The sequence below is a fragment of the Hylobates moloch genome, unplaced genomic scaffold (assembly GCF_009828535.3).
Source record: "Hylobates moloch isolate HMO894 unplaced genomic scaffold, HMol_V3 SCAFFOLD_6, whole genome shotgun sequence".
Classification (NCBI taxonomy): Eukaryota; Metazoa; Chordata; class Mammalia; order Primates; family Hylobatidae; genus Hylobates; species Hylobates moloch.
The window spans coordinates 138400013-138420937 of NW_026652281.1; the positions used below are offsets into that span (position 1 = coordinate 138400013).

A 20925-nucleotide genomic window follows, 5' to 3' on the forward strand; every position below is an offset into this window, starting at 1 on the left:
GATACAGTTTTTTAAATTTGTTACTTATGTATTTGTAAAGCTATTGTCCAGCAAGTAATACTGACTGAAGCAACATTAAATTTCCTTTTTAAATAAATTAGGTGAATAAATTTAAAGAATGCATAAATAATTTAGTTACTATACTCATATGTGAGAAAGCATCATAAAGGTCTTCTCATGTTTGGGCACTCCTCTTGTTAATGGAAAGGGCATCCCAATCTTGTGTCATGAGTTTGGTCCCTAACTGTGCTTCCATGATTAATTGTTTCTGTGCTTTGGGGAAAATTACCCATTCTCTTCCCTGGGCTTGGTTTCCTCATTTGCTCAACAAGGTCATCAACTATATTGCTAGCATTCTTCCGTGAGTTTAAGAAGCAAGGAGGGCTTGCCCTCTGAATTTACCTTGTTGACATCCAGGCGCATCTTCTCATTGTTGGCACTGGCAGCCTTCTCAGCTGCTTTCTTTTGGCGTTGGGGCCCCCTCCCAAAGAAGATGTAGTTGACTAGGGCATATTCCAGAAGTGCCATGAAAACGAAGACAAAGCACCCCATCAGGTACATGTCAATGGCTTTCACATAGGGGATTTTAGGGAGAGTTTCCCGGAGGTGGGTGTTGATTGTGGTCATTGTGAGGACAGTTGTGATTCCTGAAAAAAAATGAGAGAGTTAGAGTAATAATATTCCTATCTCTTTTCTTCTTTCATAATAGCTGGAAAGGTGATCTATATTCATTTTCTTATTCATATATGCCACAATCTATTTATTGGGCCCTTATTATTGCATGCCAGCCCTAGGATAGGGTATGGAGATAGGTACAAATTAACTTATAGTGATCACTGAATGTTTTGATCCCTTCTTTTAATTAAATTTTTGTATTTATAGTTATATATCTAGTACAGGGTTAAAATGTGAATTAAATGCTATGATGGGCACATGTGTAAGGTAAGAGTTCAGAATATGGAGAGGACTCTAGGTCAACTTTCTGATGTGGCAGGATGAGGTTAGGAAAGAGAGACTTTTGAGCTGATTTCTGAAGAATGAGTGAAAGTCACCCAGGCAACCCAGAACTGGGAGTCAAAAGTCATGTTTGACTTATTGGGACTGCTGGTGGAGAGAGCTTTTATATCAAAGTTGGATTTGGGGGAGAGTACACAGCCTATTACTATGATCTTGGGAAAATCATTGTGGGTACATTGCAGGACAGGATGGGAAGAATCATGAGAAGAGTGGAGGTTAAGGGCCATGCAGAGAGCCTAATGGGGGAGTTTGAACTTAAAATTAAAGGCAATGTGGAGCAGGGGCCAGCTTCAAGCCAGGGGGCAATTTGCATTTAGAACAATCACTGTGGTGACAGTGTGGAGGATGGGGAGAAGCAGGCATGGCAGGAGTAAGGAATGCCAGTTAAGAGGTTTTCAGAGTAATCCAACTGAATGATGGAAGTGAAGTCAATTAAAATAACAGCAAGGGTACTGAAATTAAAGAATACATTATACAGGCAATATCAATAAATGATTATAAACATTTGGGAATTAGAAGTGGAGGGTAACAGAGAAGCAGGAATCATAGCCCTCATGTATGTGGATCAGACAGTCAGGCACATAACGCCCAGATAAATAACACAGATGCATTCTAGGACTCCTTATAGAAAATGTGACACTGGGTCAGGCTGTAATTGTTCGTCCTGTTGAGTTGGTATCTCTGACAGTGGGAAGTAGTTTTCCTCTAAGCTGTAATCGGAAGGTAAATGCACTGAAAGTCCATAGTCCTGAGTATGATAAAGTCCAGCTTTGTAGCAAAATAGTGATGTGAAAATAGACAAAGCTCACAGGTCAAGATCACACAGATAGAAAGTTGTAGAGTTGCCGTTGGAATGAGAATCTTTCTGACTCAGGAATCCAGGCCCTTAAACACTATCCAATAACACATCCTGAAAGTTAAATTTCATTCCTATGATTTTGGGGGGATTGGGGGGACACAGTTTTCTGATTTAATTTTATCTCGCTAGTAGTAATAATGTCATAGTTTTTATTTTGTTTTTATACTCCACCAAGAAACAGCTACAGAAAAAATAAATCTGAGCATTTGATTCTGAGCACGCCCATAAAACCTTGGTCTTGCTTTAGATACAGGTATCTTACATTTCTCATGTCCTCTTTATAGCTGTCATTTTGAGACATTTTCCAGTTTCAATTTTCTCTTCATCATTTCAACTACTGATGATCCTGTATCACATGTATATGATAAAACTGACATTGCTGATTTTACTGTTTATCTAAATCTCATTTTAAAGTATTTCTGAACCTAGTAATAAATTGCTCACATAAAGACATTTTAAAAATATCTTCTAAAAAGTTAATAAATTATTTATTGTTCTGTAATAGATACAAAAAAGACATGTTTCAACTTTGGAAAAATGCGATATTTGCAAATTTTATTCATTCTTTCATTCAGCAAATGTTTACTGAGCACCATTCCCCATGCAAGACACTGCAGATATAAAACTAGATACGGACCTTTCCTCCATGGATCTTTCATTGCTGAAGGGGAAAAGGACATCACACAACTAAGAAAACATAAGTTATAACTGTGATTAGTCTACACACAGGGGAGGTCTATGGTACTGCAAGTGTATATATCACAGGTGCTTGACTCAGCCTGAGAGGTCATTCCTTCTCCTTCCTCCCATCCTTGAGCCACATAATTTAATCTTAACCCAGTAGCCGAAGTGATCCCTTTAAAACAGAAATCAAATCATGCCACATTTATGCTTAGTCAATGGCTATTTCATTCAAAATAAAAGCAAAGCCTTTGTGGTGGCCTACCATCCCTTTGTAATAGCCCTTTTGTGATCTTTTAGGCCTCTTTCCCTAACATTATCTTTGCTACTTCCCCTGAACTCACTTGGCCTCATTAGCCTCCTGCTGACACTGTTGGTTTGTTCCTACCCAGGGCCTTTGCAGTCATCTGGAATATTATCACCCAGCTATCCACATTGCTCTTAATCTTCAAGTCTTAGTTCCAATGACAACTTCTGAGTGAAGTCGGCCCTAATTATTCTAAACTGAACTTCTAGCAAACCCATGCCCCCTTGCTTTATAGCCCTCTATAGATTTACCAGATTGTATAATTTATGTGGTTATTAAATTTATTGTATATCTTTTACTGCTAGGTATAACTCAGAAGACTATCTCCAGTGCTTAGTACAATTAGCATATATTAGGTATTTAACAATTACTTGTTGAATAATAAATGAGTGGCTCTTCTAAGAAAGGAATGATTTAATTGAGATCTAATGGTAAAAGTGAACAATTCCACATTTTAAAGGGAGTAGTCAGAATCCACAATAATCAAGATCGTGTAAAAGGCTATAAATTTACTTTATCTTAAGTTAATAACAAAAATGTTCATGAAATGTAATTTATTCTCCTCTTGTGTTTGTTAGAAAAAAAAGCATAAGATGAGAGATGCCACAGATTACTTCTCAATATTCTTACTTTGTTGTCTCCTGCCTTAGTCATGCTACTCTGAAATGTTAATAAGACTTTAGAATTCTTTCTGCTTATCCATTTGCTACACACAACATCTTCTTGTCTTTCATGCAGAAAAAAATGTAGAAGGGAGGTCTTCTTAGGTAAAGAAGCACAGATACAAATTGAACAATTATGCAAGCAATACTACATGAAATATGTTTCAATAAAAATATCAAACTGATGGGACTAATCTCATTATCAACAGCTATATGGTTAACTAATACTGACATGAAAGAGCTTTACTTCATGTTTAATTGATTTAATGCTGAATCAGATCACCCAAAGTCTCACAGCTAAACTCTTGCAGTGTGAGAGATTCAGTTGTGTCATGCACCACAAATTTCAGGATAAGGAAAATGCGTGCATGCAAACACAGAAATGTACACACAGAGTCAAAATCCGCAAACAGTAATAAAATGGCCTACCTAATGCCACCCTTGCAGCTGAAGCATCGTAATTAATCCAGAAGGAGACCCAGGAGAGGATGGTAATCAGGATGGAAGGCATGTATGTTTGCAGGATAAAGTAGCCAATGTTTCTCTTAAGCTTAAAGCTGAGGGATAACCTGGGATAGGAACCTAGAAAGGCAATTTTAGAACATTATCATTATCAATCAATATTTATAGGATACTTTTCTTTAAAGTCCATAAACAGTACATCTTCTCTCAATTTAGTTTTAGCTCTTGGGAAAGACACTTTCTTCTGCAAAAAGAGTCTGAGAGCCCTGAGTTTCTAATTACCAGGAGTTACTCAGTGTGGAATGCATCCTGTACTCACCAGTAATTAAAAGAATTCCAGCTCTTCCCTACTCAGCCTCATAGAGTGAATCAAACATACCCCTCCTCTGTAATTGTTAGGACAATTTGGGACAGTCCTCTTTTTCATTCTTTCAATTGTTCCTTCGTAAGTTCATCCTGTAAGTTTAATCTTATGTGAGAGTGAGGCTGCATGTTCTGATCATAGTAAAAGAAGACTCTTCTCAAGCCACAGATTGCAGTTTTAGTCTGTGATCAGTGGTGATGTTTCAGGGAATGCAGGTTTTTGTAGGTTTTCATGTATATGCATTCTTTTCTTTTTTAATAGTTTCAGTGCTTCCATTGGAGTTCTAAAAGTATACCTTACCAACCAAAAGGTGGAGACTCATTGCTTTTGAGCAATATTTGTGGGAGATACAACTAAAGAATCAGCTTCCTAAATCTGGGTTCCTTGATTGTGATGACCTGGGCAATTACCCTTTAATAAAACAAGACAAATAACAGAGTACATTCTTAGCTTATAGGAAGTTCACATGATAAGTAGCCGGGAGAGGATATTCTCATTGTTTGGAAGAAAGCCTTGTTTAGTTTTTGGAGGGCTAGGCTAAGTGTCTGAATACGATAGTAAGAATATTCTAAGTGGGAACTCATTTCCATAGATTTTTAGGAATTCAGCGGACTTCAAACTTAGGAAAAGTTTCTGTTTGTTGTTGTTGTTTTAAAGTTAAAGGCATTGTATTTTTATCAAGTCACACAGCTTTTGCCTGAAGTGGTTTGTAGGCACAAAAAGTATCTGACTTCTTAGCAGAAGGGCCATTACAGTATTAGTTATTTCTGTGCCTGTGGGGTTTATTTCAATAAGAAAAATATAAAGAAGGATACCCCTGTGGGTTTAATATTTTTTGCCTAAATGAGTGTTTAGCAAATGATTGCTTTCCTCAGCTTTATTGCTATAAAAACGCAAAAATTTTGCTGATGAAATCAAGTATGACCATATAAAATCTCCATGCTGGAAGGGTGAAGATGGCAAAGGCCTCAGGATAATCTTAACACCTGAAACAGCTTTTAGCTCACACAGGAGGTAAAACTGTGTAAAGAAATTCTTATCCTTTGAAGAAAATGTGAATTCCTCCCATTGTCTTTGGAGAATTTCATGTGATCAGACTTGAATGAACTGCAACTTGGCTCTCCCAATGATTCAAGAAATTATGGTCAATTCTGTGAGATGCATAATGTTATAATGTTGGGGAACAGCTCTGAGCTAGGTCTTTATTCCTCTTCCTGTATTCTTTCTAAAAATTAGTTGCTTCTCTGGCAAATGACATACACAGAGATGATCCTCTCAGCTCTGCTGGGGTGGCTTCTGGAAAAGAATAGTATGGGTCCCTAGTAGAACAATAGGCTTCATGGGAAACTGAGGGTTTTCATTGGATTTGTCTTCTAAACTCATTGTGCTTTCCTGGGACATAACTCTAATATAAGTGAACATGTTTAACAAAATATGGTGAAGATTATTTTCCCTTAACACTTTTCCATGATACAAACCTGTGGAAAAAACAACCTTCTTGGTGATAAGTTTGTAATCTACAATAGAGAACTGTGGAAGTTCAATTTTCGTTACTCCTGTTACCGCATTATCATCGCCACGCCAGTAAAACTCAATGTCATCAGTTGTGTATCCATCTGTGAAAGGAAACATACACATGCACACATACAAATACAGAAAACAAAAAAAACAGACAAAACAGAAAAAAATACCTGTTTAGAAGATGAACTATGTAAATAATATAAAGATACAGCTAAAGGCTTTTATGTGATTGATATCTTACTAAACATTTCAAGTCTATTACTGTATTTAATCCTCATGACAATCTCATTAGGGTAGTATTATTAGGCCCATATTAGACTTACAAAAGCTTAGAGAAATTAACAGTATAGATTCTCTTGCAACTAGGAAGTGGTATAGTTGGGGCTCAAACCCAGGTTTACCTGATTATGAATCCCATTCTATCAAACATTATCACATTATCATATAACATTATCACATAACCCTAGTTTTTACTTTATGAGAAGATAAAATAAGAGAACAATAATTTAAACTATTAGTATAATGCTGATTATCAAATTCTCCCCAATATAAAGTATACGAATTACAATACATTTGAATTTCAAGTCAGAAGAGAAGTGATTACGAAGAAGAATCATCTGTTCAATATTCATGTAGTTGATTTTCAAATTTGACTTTGTAGCATATTTAGTTTCAAAGAAAATCTTCCACAGAAAAACTCAAAACAACATTAACTCCAATCGCTTTGAGGAGTAGATATAAATGTATAGTGTACATTGGACATGCACAGTGCATTTTGGAGGCATGCTTCCATTCATTCCACAACTATTTATTAACACCTACTATGCATATCAGGGCACAGTTGCTGGGGATGAGAGTCTATATAACAAAGGCATATTCTCTGTTATTAATGATACTCTCGATTCACAGGGTGGAGTACAATCTTAAGAAATGAGCACACATATAATCCTAGCTAGTAAGCAAACATATAACAGCAATGAATAAGCACATATTAGATTGTAAACAGTGCTATACAGGGAAGTATGCCATAAAATCCCGTGAATATTAATAATATCTTACAAATTCACCCACCCTCCAAAAAAACCCCAAATAAAAAGCATATGTCACATTCCATGTGAACAGATACCACATTTATCTTTTCAAGGAACTTTTCCATCTGGATAGTTGATTTTCACAAGTCTGGGAGATAGGCAAGATGGACATTGCTCTGCTATTTACAAAAATAACCCAATAAATTTAAAAGACTGCTTAAATTCTTTGCCTTTTGACATGTGACTAGTCAGTGTGACAGAGATGACAAGAATACCAATCCTTGACTCTTAGCCCCAGATGATTTTCAACAAACCACTTCTCTTTCCTCCAAAGAGAGGGAGTTCAATCTCTAAAAGAAGGTAGAAAAAAATGTTTTTTGTTTTTTTTTTTCAAAGAACTAGGATACCTTCAATTGGAGAATCTACATCAAACAGCACAGTTCAGGCTGTATGGTTTAGCTTTTCTAGAAATCTACAGTTCCCTTTGTTCATAAGAGTAGCCATCTTTATCTGATGCAGAACTACAGTTTTTTGGAAGAGTTATAGAGCATTTGAACTTCTAATACCACAACCAAAGGCCTCCGGATATAGTTAATGATTTTTAAAAGGCTTCTTTACTTGCAAACACCACAAACTATATTGAAATCAAAATTGTAGAGTTTTAACTGATTATACGCCAGCAATCTTTTATTAGTATGATCTAACGTAGAGCCATCTGCTTTGCTATAAATTCTTTTTTTATATAACTTTCATTTAAAACTAAATTTCAGGGCCAGGCACAGTGGCTCATGCCTGTAATCCCAGCACTTTGAGAGGCCAATGCAGGAGGATCACTTGAGGCCAGGAGTTCAAACCATCCTGGGAAACATAGTAAGACATTGTCTCTATGAAAAAATAATAAGAAATTAGCCAGGCATGGTGGTACATGCCTATAGTCCTATCTACTTGGGAGACTGAGGTGGGAGGATTAAGTTCAGGAATTTGAGGTTGCAGCGAGCTATGATGGCACCACTGCACTCCAGCCTGGGTGACAGAGCGAGACTCTGCCTCTAAAAAATATATAAATAAATACATAAAAGTAAATATCAGACTCATGATTTCAACATACATTCCAGGTATTAAGTGAATTGAACAGTAGGCAAATTCTCAGAAAAGAGCCCCTCGCTTCTGTATAAAATTCTCTACCCAATCCTGAGAAATGAGATGCCGATCCCATAGGATAACGGTACTTTTCCTATGATTTCAACTTTCCTAATACGGTGACAAAATACTCAGTCTGAGGCTCCATGTCAAATGTAATCCAATTTCCTATCAGTTCTTTATCCATATCTCTCAGTTATGAAGTAGTTCAGAGACATTGACAATCCTACCTTTGATAAACCAGTTTAAAATAACAAAATGACTACAGCTCCTAGAATTGAACTAAGTACTAGGAAATGCACTGTAAAATTGTTTATTATATAAACATGAAAAAGGTTATTTATGTAAAAAGATGGTAATCACTTCCCATGAAGGTAGTCCTAACCAAGATACTCCTTGGTTTTCCAAGATAGTAACTGGCAGCATGTTATAAAGTAGCAACTGCCATTTATTGCGTTAGTTGGTGGTATATACTAGGCACTTTGTTAACTAGACACCATCCCTTTCTACAGAGAGCTAAAGCCTCTACTTCAAGAACACTGGGTTTAAGATGCCCAAGAAACCAGTAGAGATTCTTATTTAGCTAATCAGGAATTGGCTTGGGGATCTGATTTTCTTTTTGATAAGCATTCCAGATAATTCTATTGTAGGTGACACATAAAAACACTGAGAACCACTTGTCTAGCAAATGAAAAAGATAATGATAGCAATTAAAATAAATGCTGTTATTTATTGAGTGATGTTATTCATTTTACTAGGAAGTCTATTAAGCACTTCACTTTCATTATCTCATTTAATCTTCACAACAATCATTTTATAGGTGAATAGTGTTTATACACATTATTTGAAATAATGAGCCCTGATACTGCAAGTTAGTTACTTTTGTCTTTATCTCATTGTTGAGAAAACTAAGATTCAGAGAGATCAAAGACCTTGCTAAAAATCACACATCTGGCAAATTATGATAGAGTAAGGACTTGATGCCATATCTATGTGACTGACCTCAAAGAAAGCATTTTTTTTCCACTGCATTCCCTGCCCCACCATTAGGACATAAAAAATACATGCTATATTCAAGAAATGTCCATTTTTGTACAAACAAATGCAGCCATCTTCCAAAGAAGAGAAAAGAAAAATGAAACACTCAGTATTTCTTATATAAGGAACCAGGTCTAAACTAATAGAGTATATGTGGTCCTCCAGGTTTCTTCCCTCCTAATGTTCCTCAGTATTTACCTTCTTTTATCCATTGCTATAAATATTATAACAGAAGCTTATCTGTAGGCAGAGGAATGCGAATGTCTATAGCATTTCAACCAGGTTATATAAGAGATGCTGATTAGTTTTCCAACAGCAGAAACATTACTAGGAAGTGCAAACTTTTGGCAAAATGACAGTGTTTGCTAGGCAATACCTTGTGTGAAGTAGGCGCTCAGTAAACATTATTAAATTAATAAAACAATTATTTAATTCACATGTGACTTTGGGCTGGTGTTGGTTTATGTAAATGCTTTCTCTAGATATTTATATATTGTAAAGGATCATGCACTGCATTTTTATTTCTGCCTCTTGCTCTTAGCATAGTGCTGGCACACAGTTGGCACTAAATGAACGTTTTCTGAGTGAGTAAAGAAACACCCAATAAAGAGAACTCTTTAGAATAATTCAAGGTTGTTCACTATATATTTCTCCCTGTGTATTAGTTCATCCTGAGTTACTGCACATCTCTTTGTCTTCTGTTTCCCAACCTCTAAATTGCAACACTAATATAATAATAATGGCCACTTCATAGAGCTGTCAGGCAGAAAAAGAAAGAAAGAAAAAAATGTAAAATGCTTAGAACAGCACCAGCAGATAATAACAAATATTTCAGTTGATAGTTATTCAAATAAGAATTATTAAAAATGAATGTAAAACATATTTTATGTCCCATTTTGTAGTTACTAAGTGAATACAGACAATTTGCACAATGGAAAACATAGCTGTTCAACCACACTTATAGAACTCTCCAACATTTTGGAAATTGCTAATAAGAAGTTTCAAAGTTATTTTGATGTTTTGGGTTTTGGAATCTGACACAACAAACAGCACACTGTATTTACTTCTGGCTACTGCCAGTCTTAGAAAATCCAATCCTCTTGACTTTATTTTAGGCTAACCAAGAATAGAAGATTGCAAATGGAAAGCAAATGTTGCTATTGCTTCATCGGTTTCTGAAGACGAAAGAGCAACGAGCTCCATGACAGTTCCAGGGTGGTCAAGTTAAAAGCCAACTCAATATACTATGTAGGATGAGTTTAAAGCAGACCTTGTTGTCTTCTTTTCTTTGGATATTCTCTGGAGGAATATTTAGCAGGCTCTCAAAGTGATTAAAAACTAAAAGAAAACATATGCAAATATATATGACCTGACTTTTACAGCTTTCATAATAATGATGAGTAAAAAAAAATTAGATTTCTTTAAAAAGATATCAGAAGGAAATGCACTGAAGCACTTCATTAATGTATTGCAAATTAAACTCATCATTTATATTTTATTCATGGGATTCCAGAAACTGAGTCATTAAATAATTTTGTATTGTTATCATCAAAAACATAAGACACATAATAATTCAGAGGGCCTATAAATAAACTAAAATACAAGTTCACTGGTATTCACCTGAAGAAATTAAAGTAATATGAAATGTTACAAGCTGATCAGGAAAAACAAATAGAAAAATCTATAAAATATATATCTATAAGATACGAATGGTAGATACGTTCTCATTGAAACATTGATAAAAACATGTATTATATGGGATCTAAGAAATAGAAATATCATTTTAAAACATATACACAATAACTAAATATGATCTCACAACTGTGATATTATCTGATTATATAACTTGGCATTTTAAAAAGTTATTTTCTCTCTTTACTGTCAATCTATATATTTTGTTATCTACTAAGTCAATATTTCATTTTCGAATTGTTTTACTGTGCAAAAAATCTGAACCTGTGCCAAGATATTAAACAGCAGGAACCAATGAGAACATTTAGAAGAGGTGAATTAATGCCACTATTTATTTTTTCTTTATTTATATATTTTTTTATTATTTTTTTCTAGTGGGAAATTAAGGTGACTTATTGTTCTCTCATTACTTATTTAAACTTTGTTTCTCATTTGGATTGGTAAATATTCTAGGATTGTATCCAATAGAACAATTGTCACATAGCAGTTTCTTTAATCTGTTAATGTTGTCATCATAACCAATTGGCAATCAATGAGAACTATGGGTCAATGTTATTGCGATAGTTCACACTAGTCATGGTGGTTTCAATCTTTTAAGAACCATCTTAAAAGATGCATAAATTTAATGTGTACATCACAGCATTTTATGTGTACATCACAGCACTTTTTGAATAAAATACCTCATCATAAAATAATTTAACACATACCCTCCATTTGTATCTAAAATGTTGTATAGTTACTATTATTAGTCTGTAAATAACTATTAGTAAAACTTGATTTCTGTTCTGAGAAACACTAATCTGTAATGTGCTTCATGGAAAAGGGTTACGCAATCAATATATTTGGGAGTAACTACACATTTTGACTCCCTATTATAGAGTCATAAAACATTTAAAACAGTAGCTTAGGAAAACCTGCAATAAATAATCTGCTTAATTTTACTTACTCCTGGAATATTCCAAATTTATTTAACCATATACATTTTTTAGCATATAAAAATGGTATAATCATTCCATATGGAATGGTATAATCATTCCATATGGAATGGTATAATCATTCCATAAAATGCTGGATTGCAATTATTCACAAATTTTAGGGAAGCCATACACAGTGCTATTTATTTATGTCCCCTCAAAAACCAGGTAAGCACTGGAGAAGACCCAAAGTCCCTCAGAACCATATTCTGATTTTTAGTGGGTTAACCATTTTTCCCTCCAAAAATGTTTCCAGGAGAGAAAAAAGTTGCAATAACATAGTGATAGAATTATCTTTTAATGGAGCAGGAGAGACAAATATTTCAGGGAAGCAGCATGATTGAATGTTCAGCCAGAAGGCAAGCGTTCTTCTCATGACTAGTTTGAGTGACCATAATTAGAAGTCTGTCAGTCCACCATTAGAATGAAATCCACTCCATGCAGAGGCCTGTATGCTCTGCAAAGGTACAGGACTGAGCGCAGTCAATGCCAATTAGAGTCACTGGGATATTTCGAGAGGCAGAGACAAACACACACTTCTCAGTCATAACTCTTTCAACTCAATATCGAAAGTGTTCCAAAGACACTCTGAGTGATTGCTCTGACTCCTTAATTGCATCTTATTCTTCACTCTGCTCTTTAGATGAACTGCTAGACACACATTTTTTTGCTGTCAAATCATTTCTAGACCTCAAGTAGCTCAAAATAATCGACCTAGGGTAGGTCAGGCTTGATTATCTAGTGGCGTCTTAATAAGGACACCATCAAGTAAGTCACGGTCCAGCATTCATCCTTCATCAAAGATGACCTATTTTTTTGTGTGTATGTACAGTTTTTTGAATTCAAATCTTATGATGTAGGAGAATAGGAAATCATTAACAATCAAGTAAAATGTCAGATTGTGGGTTTTAAAGACCATATATCCATTAAAATTCCAATGCAAAACTGTGTATTTGTTGTCTTTGTATGGGAGCAAGGTGGTCTGGTGGCCGTTTCTACAAATTTGGCTCCACGATGTGTTTCTTAAATTTTCTTACTTATGTTTAGAGAGACTAAGCAATTAATCTACTGACCCAGGTAAAAGAAAGCAGTTAATAATAATAAACAAAATAGCCACAACAACAATAATAATATATAGCAGCTACCAACTATAGAGCCCTATGTACCAGGCACTGCCTTAAGCTCTTTATAAGGTTCGTCTCTACAAAGAACTGAAGTGTTATCATTATCAGGATTCTTCCCCTTCATCTAACATTGATTTGTCCATATGCATGGGCTCTAAGTCCTGAAGTAATGTTGACAAGTCAGAAAACCTTTGGCATACACAATAGGCCAATGCTTCTTAAGCTAATGTGCACAGAAATCACTTGAAAATCTTGTGAAAATGCAGATTCTGATTTAATAGGTGAAACCCCAGATAGTGAAGTTCTGATAAACTCCCAGGTGATGCTGATACTTTTTGTCCATGGACCATCCTTAGCATAGCAGGAGATTGGGAGATTTTTACTGAGCATAAGTCATTTGCCATGCAGTAAGTGTCAGGCAAGGAAAATCTTGTATCTAGCCGTATCCAAAGAAGAACAAGGTTTTTTTCTGAACAAAGGTTTTCATAAGCTCCAGCATTAAAATATTTTTTCCTAGTTCTATTTCCTTTACAAGGAATAAGAGGAAACATTGCTGATGCTGTCTCTATTCAGGGGCCTGGTTTCCTTAAATAGTCTATAACCTACAATCACCAATAGCAGAAAATACACAGAAGGGGCTAGGTCCAAAATTTTTCTGCAAATTTGTAGTCATGCTAGTTTTATTTAAATATTTTGCCTCATTAGGCTAAGAATACTGCACTCTGGCATTGGATTTCTGCATCTTTTATTCATATTCTTCAATAGACTTGTCAGCAAACTTTTAGGGTTTCCACCTTCCTCCAATTTATGCTACATATGCTGGTACTATTTGTTTTTTTAAAAAAAAGTTGATGAGAAACAACAGATGCTGGCAAGGCTGTGGAAAAATAGGAATGCTTTTACACTGTTGGTTGGAGTGTAAATTAGATCAACCATTGTGGGAGACAGTGTGGCTATTTCTCAAGGATCTACAACCAGACATACCATTTGATTCAGCAATCCCATTACTGAGTATATACCCAAAAGATTATCAATCATTCTACTATAAAGACACATGCACACATATGTTTATTGCAGCACTGTACACAATAGCAAATACTTGGAACCAATGCAAATGCCAATCAATGGATAGACCGGAAAAAGAAAATGTGGCACATTTGCACCATGGAATACTATGCAGCCATAAAAAAGATGAGTTCATGTCCTTTGCAGTGACATGGATGAAGCTGGAAACCATCATTCTGAGCTAACTAACACAGGAACAGAAAACCAAACACCACATGTTCTCACTCATAAGTGTGAGTTGAACAATGAGAACACATGGACACAGGGAAGGGAATATCACACACGGGGCCCTGTCGGGGGCTGGGGGCTAGGGGAGGGATAGCATTAGGAGAAATACTTAATTTAGATGACCAGTTGATGGGTGCAGCAAACCACCATGGCACGTGTATACCTATCTAACAAGCCTGCATGTTCTGCACATGTATCACAGAACTTAAAATATAATTTAAAAAAAGAAAAAAATTTGATCGGTATACTTAATATTTGTGCACTTTGTATCTTATAGCGCAATAAAAATTTTAAAAGATGAAAAAAGTTGATGATCTATTTCTATGCTTTAAAAACCAAAACAGAATAAAAAAACAAAAACACAGAAAACTCCTTGATGGATTTCCCAGTTGGGGAAGTGAGAATTTCCCACTTCAATTCAACTTCAATGCAAATTCTTCAGGCATTCAAAACTCCATCATTGTAGCTTCTACCTGCAGCCTCATTTTCTATTATTCTTATTCTTTTTTCCAAATCTCTCATCTTTTGCTCATACTCTTCAGCAATCCTCAGAACTCCTTTGACCTCAAGGCTCTGGTTCAAGTTATTTCAGTTACTTGAAATATTTTCCCCTTTCACATCAAATTTCTGCACCCTTTAAAGACACGTTTCAACTTCCAACTTTCCCAAGACACTATCTTGTTTTCCTTAAGTTGGAATTGTTCTCTCTTTACTCCTCTAATATTTCCACAGCACTCTAGTTGAATTTCTACTAGTGTGGTTCTCACAGCCACTTTTGCATTAGAGGATTTGTGGATGTGTTGGATAGTCTTCCCCTCTAGATTGTCTTTCAAGAGGGTGAAGAACCATGTCCGGTCCTTCTCTGTAGCTCTTTTCCTTCTTAATACAGGTCTTAATTCAGAGTGGCACTCACACAAGTTTGCTAAACCGAACTATCAACTTGCTAATCCTTTTACTTGTGGCTTCTCAGATTCCCCTCTGAGAATATAGTGATGAGCAGATGTCATTCGCAGAATTGCAAGGTAGTTGGATTGCAATCCTAAGCGTCATTAGTGGCTTGGGTTATGGAATATCCATGTGCTTGTCTCAGAGTATCAAAGTCATTAAAAGAAAGGCAATGCTGCCAGTACCTGTTTATAAAAGGTATCTACCAAGTTGTAGTAAAGGCCTCTGTGTTGAGGGAAACTTCTTGATGTTGCTGACTTTTAATTCGTATTTTCATTCCTAAGTTGAAGAAAAGCTTCCTTTGAGTGGCCATGACCCTCTGATAATGACTGTCTCTGGCCTGATAGATTTTGGAAACCACTCTGCCACAATTGTCTCCAGAGGGAGCTAATACCTACAGCTCAAATGGAATAATGTTCCCTGGCGAAAAGTGGATATAGTCACACAGAAGAGTTTGTTAACTCAAAAGTGATAATGGAAGATATTTAAATTAACAAGGCCAATTGAATGGTCCAGGTGATATGCACAAATGTGCAATAAAGTGTCATCAACTGTTACACCAACATATCTGCTTTCTAATAAGAGGTAACAGAGAAAGTAAAGTCCTAGCTGAATGATGCAGGAACTGGTCTGGGTCTCTCCATCTTAACCCATTCTTTTGTACCTCTTCATTGAGATAGGGGTCAGCTGAAGACTTGCTTATTTAAGGGATGGCAGGCAGGATGCTCCTGAAGATAAACCTTGGGTGTAAAAGAGTTATTAGTCTGTAATATGGACTGGTAGCGTGTATCTTGACTAATAAGACAAATTTTCATACTGTCCCTAACCTCTAGATATGAACCCTTATCTGTGCTATCCTCTCTTAGCACTTAGTACATTTAATTGAAATTATCTGGTAAGGATTTTATCTTTTTTACTCAACTATGAGTTTTTATTTAAACAGAGACCATACGTTCTTTAAATCTGTAACCATGGCTTGGAGCAGAAAGGAGGCAAATATCAGCTATTTAGTACATATTTACTGAGATAGACTGAACTTGTGTTAGGAGAAAGGGCTCATGTAAATAGCAAGACAGAGACTTTGGAGGCAGACAGCAGGCCTGCTGCTCATGCAGACATATATGCATAGTTAAACATGGCATTGCTATTTTGTCTAGGAGAGTCAGTTCAACGAATTGATCTAGAGCATGAGCTTTTTAAATGGCCACTAGCTAATATTTCTAAAGCATTTCTTGTGTGAAGGCAAGTACTTTACATGCATTGCGTCATCTAATCGTTAATAGAATCCTTTACTGGAGAAACTATTTTTCTCATTTTACAGATGGAGAATGTGCAAGTTAAAAAGGTTAAGTGACTTGTCCAAATGCCAGAAATGAGGATTGAACTCAATCTGCTTTAACACTGAAATTCAGTCCCATAGTTGCTACATTTAACACTTGACACTATTATTCAAAGCCATATTTTTGAATTATTTTGTAAAATTACAAAAAAATCTGTAATTATGTACACTCTACTTTGTAATGTGACTCTGCAGCTCCCCGCATGCAGAGGTAGAGTATTTCCCCACGCCTTGAATGTGAGCTGCCCTTGCTACTTGCTTTAATCAAAAACAGTATCCTTGGGCCAGGTCTAAACTTATGCGGCAAACAAGCCTTGGATAACCTGCAGTATGATGAGGGCCATGTGACTCAGTTACCTTCATCATGGCAGCCAGCCAGTCTTCAGCTCACCTGTGTGAGGACCACAGATGCATATGTGATCCCAGCTAAAATCGGCTGGGCCTGGCTTGGATTGGCAGAACCTCCCAGCTGACTTGCCTTCTGAGTGACAATAAATGTTTTTTGTTTTAATCTACTAGGTTTTGGGTTAGATTAAAAAGTAGCAAAATCTAATGGAGAATGCTAGGTTCTGTAGAAAACAGAAAACAAACCATTTTTCCCTCATTCATTGAACGATTTATACATCTTTACTTCCAGGATGACATTCATAATCACAGCTGGACATTGCTAAAGGGAATTTCCAACTGATTTTATGAATATTATAGGTTAAGCCATATGACATAACACAAATCAGAAGACCTACCTAGGTTCCTGTCCCTGCCCTGCTATACATGAGCTGTAGAATTTTGAGCAAATCATATACTCTTTATAGAGCTTAGTTTCTATATCTGAAAAAAAATTGTTATTCTAAAACAGCAATTCTCAAATTTTTGGTCTTAGAACCCCTTTATACTGCAACATTATTAAGAATTACAAAATAATTTTGTTTATGTGGGTTATAGCACTTCATACTTACCATGTTAGGAATTAAAACATAAACTTAAAAATATCATTAATTAATTGAAACCAACAAAAATGATCCTATTATCTAATGAATATAAATAACATTTTATGAAGAATAACTATATTTTTCAAAACAAAAGAAAATTAAGAAGACTATATTGTTATAAATTTCTGTAAATCTCCTTAATGTTAATGATTAACAGAAGATAGTTGGATTCTCACATTTGCTTCTACATTTATTTTTGAAATACCTTATTTCATTTAGCTCCTGGAAAACATGACTGTACATCGTGAAAAAATGAAAGTGAATAAGGCAAGTCAAGTCTTGGTTTTGTTATGAAGAAAGTGTTGACCTCAAGGACATATCAAAAGGGTCTCCAAAATCCCCAAGTGTCTCTGGACCACACTTTGAGAATCAGAGTTCCAAAGGATCTGTAATCTAAAATCCTGTGATTTAATTAAAATTATAAATAATTCATTAAAATTTTAATTATTAAAAATTACCAAAAACTAGCCAACTTGTCTTCCTCTGTAGTAGAAGCAAACATAATTCACTGTTGAATAGCTAGGGATTTAAAGGTCATTGTTAGTTTTAGACTAAATTAATATAAATATATATTTGAAAACTTTTAAATTTAATGTAACTCATTTGGTTATCCTTTGATGAAGTGGAGCTTATATATTTTAAAAAGGAAACTAATGCATTTGTATATAATTGAAGCTATTGTTCATTCATTACAGACTATCAACCTACCAAAAGGCCAACGTATGTGAATAAATGAATTGCCAACTCTCTTCATATGCCCCTTAAATACCTATGCAAATTAATTCACACAAACAAGACTCTGAAAGTGACTTCATTAGTGCCGGCTAAGAAGTTACCTTTTGGGGCTTCTCGCATAGCATAAAACATTTTCATCTCAAAAAAAAGTTATGCAGAAAATAGCTCAAGTAATACAAAAAGCCTTGACCAATATTTATGCAAATCTGTTCTTTTCTAAACTACCAATTATATTCCTGGCTTCAGGAAAAAAAATTCCTTAAATAAACTTAAAAAAAAACCCAAAACAAAATACGGGACCTATGAGAGATATTAAATGATTATTAAGATATTGAAAAATAACTGCCATTTATTAAAGAATCATCAAGACCCAAATTCAGTCAAGATAAATGCAACATCCTTAGGTATTTATAGTTTTTGTATTCAAGTTGAATATGGAATTAGTATGCTGTGGTGATTTGAAAGATATGTACACAAATTCTTTGATAGTCCACAAATGGTGGAGCTTAATTCCCCTCCCCTGGAGTGTAGGCTGTATTTATTGATGCACTTATGAAAAACAGAATACAAGAGAGGTGGTGCAGTGTTCCTTCTGACATTAGGTTGTAAAAAGATTGAAGGTTCTGTCCAGGATTTCCTTGCAGCCTTTTTCCGTCATTCTGATTTCTTGCTCTTCCATGTTGTAAACTGCCCCATAGAGAGACTCGCATGGTGGGAAACTGAGGGAGCTCTCCAGATAACAGTCAGAAGAACTGATGCCCTTTTCCAGCAGCCTGCAGGAAACTTAAGCTTGCCACAACTGCTTAAGTGGGCTTGAAAGAAGAGTCTTTCTTGTTTGGGCTTTCAAATGAGACCATATCCCCAGAAAACAGCTTGATGGCAACTTCATGAAAGACTTTGAGCCAGAATCCCCTAGCTAAGCCAACCCTTATTTTTGATCCTCAAAAGTTATAAAATAAGAAATGTCTGTTTTAAGCTGTTAAGCTTTAGGGCAATTTGATAATCAGAAGTAAATAAATAACAAATCTTTTCATAATAAAAACTCTTAGCAAATTAGGTATAGAAGGAATGTAGTAAGAACGATAATGGCCGTCAATGACAAATCCACAGCCAACATTCTACTTAATGGAGAAAAGTTTAAAGCTTTTATGCTAGATCAGGAATAAGACAAGGATGTCCACTCTTGTCCCTTCTATTCAACTGGAAGTCATAGAGCAATTAGGCAAGAGAATATAAAAGGCATCCACATTGGAAAGGAAGGAGTTAAATTGTCCCAGTTTGCAGATGATATGATATATACAGAAAATCCAAAAGTTACCGCCAAAAATTTTTTAGAGCTAATAAACAAATTCAATAAAGACTCAAGAGATAAAATCAGCATAAAAGTAAAGTTTCTGTACACTAACAACAAAGTAACCAAAAAAGTAATCAATAAAACAATTCAATTTACAATAGCTAAAAAATAAAATTAAGAATAAATTAAACCAAAGAAGTTAAAGACCTGTACACAGACAGCTATAAACCACTCATGAAATACATCGAAGATAATGCAAAGAAATGAAAAGAGAGCACATTTTGATGGTTAATATTGAGTGTCAACCTGATTGGATTGAAGGATGTTCCTGAATGTGTCTGTGAGGGTGTTGCCAAAGGAGATTAACATTTGAGTCAGTAGACTGGGAGAAGCAGACCTACCCTCAATCTGGGTGGAGAGCATCTAATTAGCTGCCAGTGTAGCCAGGATAAAAGCAGGCAGAGGAACATGGAAGGACTAGAATGACTAAGTCTTCTGGTCTCCATCTTTCTCCCATGCTCAATGCTTCCTGCCCTTGCACATCAGACTCCAAGTTCTTCAGCTTCTGGACTCTTGGACTTACACCAGTGACTTTCCAGGGGGTCTCGGGCCTTTGGCCACAGACTGAAGGCTGCACTATTGGCTTCCCTACTTTCGAAATTTGGGGACTGGCTTCCTGGCTTCTCAGCTTGCAGGCAGCCTACTGTGGGACTTCCCCTTGTGATTATGTGAGTCAATTCTCCTAATAAAGTCCCCTTCATATATTCATCTATCCCATTAGTTCTGTCCCTTTAGAGAATACACACATGTTCATGAGTTGGAAGAATTCAAATTATTAAAATGTTCATACTACACATTAAATGCATTCCTTATCAAAATTCCAATGATATTTTTCCAGAAATAGAAGTAACAATCCTAAAGTTCACAGGAAATTACAAAAGACTTTGAATAAACAAAGCAATTTTGAAGAAAAAAGAGGAAAGCTGGAGGCATTATACTACCTGACTTCAAAATATATTACAAAGCTATAGTAATCAAAATAGCATGGTACTGGCATAAAAACAAACACATGGACAAATGGAACAGAATAAGGAGCCCAGAAATAAATCCACATATTTATAGTCAATTGATTTTTAACAATGATGCCAAGAACACATAATGGGGAAGGACAATCTCTTCAATAAATAGCATTGGAACAACCAGCTATGCATATGCAGAAGAATGAAATTAAAACCCTTGTTTCATGCCAGATACAAAAATCAATTCAAAATGGACTAAAGACTTAAATGTAAGACCTAAAAATGTAAAACTACTAGAAGAAAACATAGGGGGAGAAGCTCCATGACATTGGTCTGGGCAATAATTTTTGGAGCTATTACCCAGAAAGCATGGGCAACAAAAGCAATAACATACAAATGGGAATACATCAAATTAAAAGGCTTCTGCATAGCAAAAGAA

At 35.5% G+C, this 20925-nt stretch overlaps 1 protein-coding gene across 3 annotated transcripts in view; it reads right to left on the minus strand.

Annotated features, from left to right (window-relative positions):
• Nucleotides 1-20925, minus strand: part of GABRB2 (gamma-aminobutyric acid type A receptor subunit beta2) — a 260477-nt gene that overhangs the window by 41747 nt on the left and 197805 nt on the right. For all 3 annotated transcript variants that reach the window (XM_032158545.2, XM_032158546.2, XM_058440107.1), the window contains exons 7-9: nucleotides 5831-5968; nucleotides 3956-4108; nucleotides 403-647 (exon numbers count right to left, since the gene is read on the minus strand). In XM_032158545.2, the coding sequence (XP_032014436.1) occupies nucleotides 403-647; nucleotides 3956-4108; nucleotides 5831-5968 (536 nt within the window). The remainder of the gene's footprint in view (nucleotides 1-402; nucleotides 648-3955; nucleotides 4109-5830; nucleotides 5969-20925) is intronic.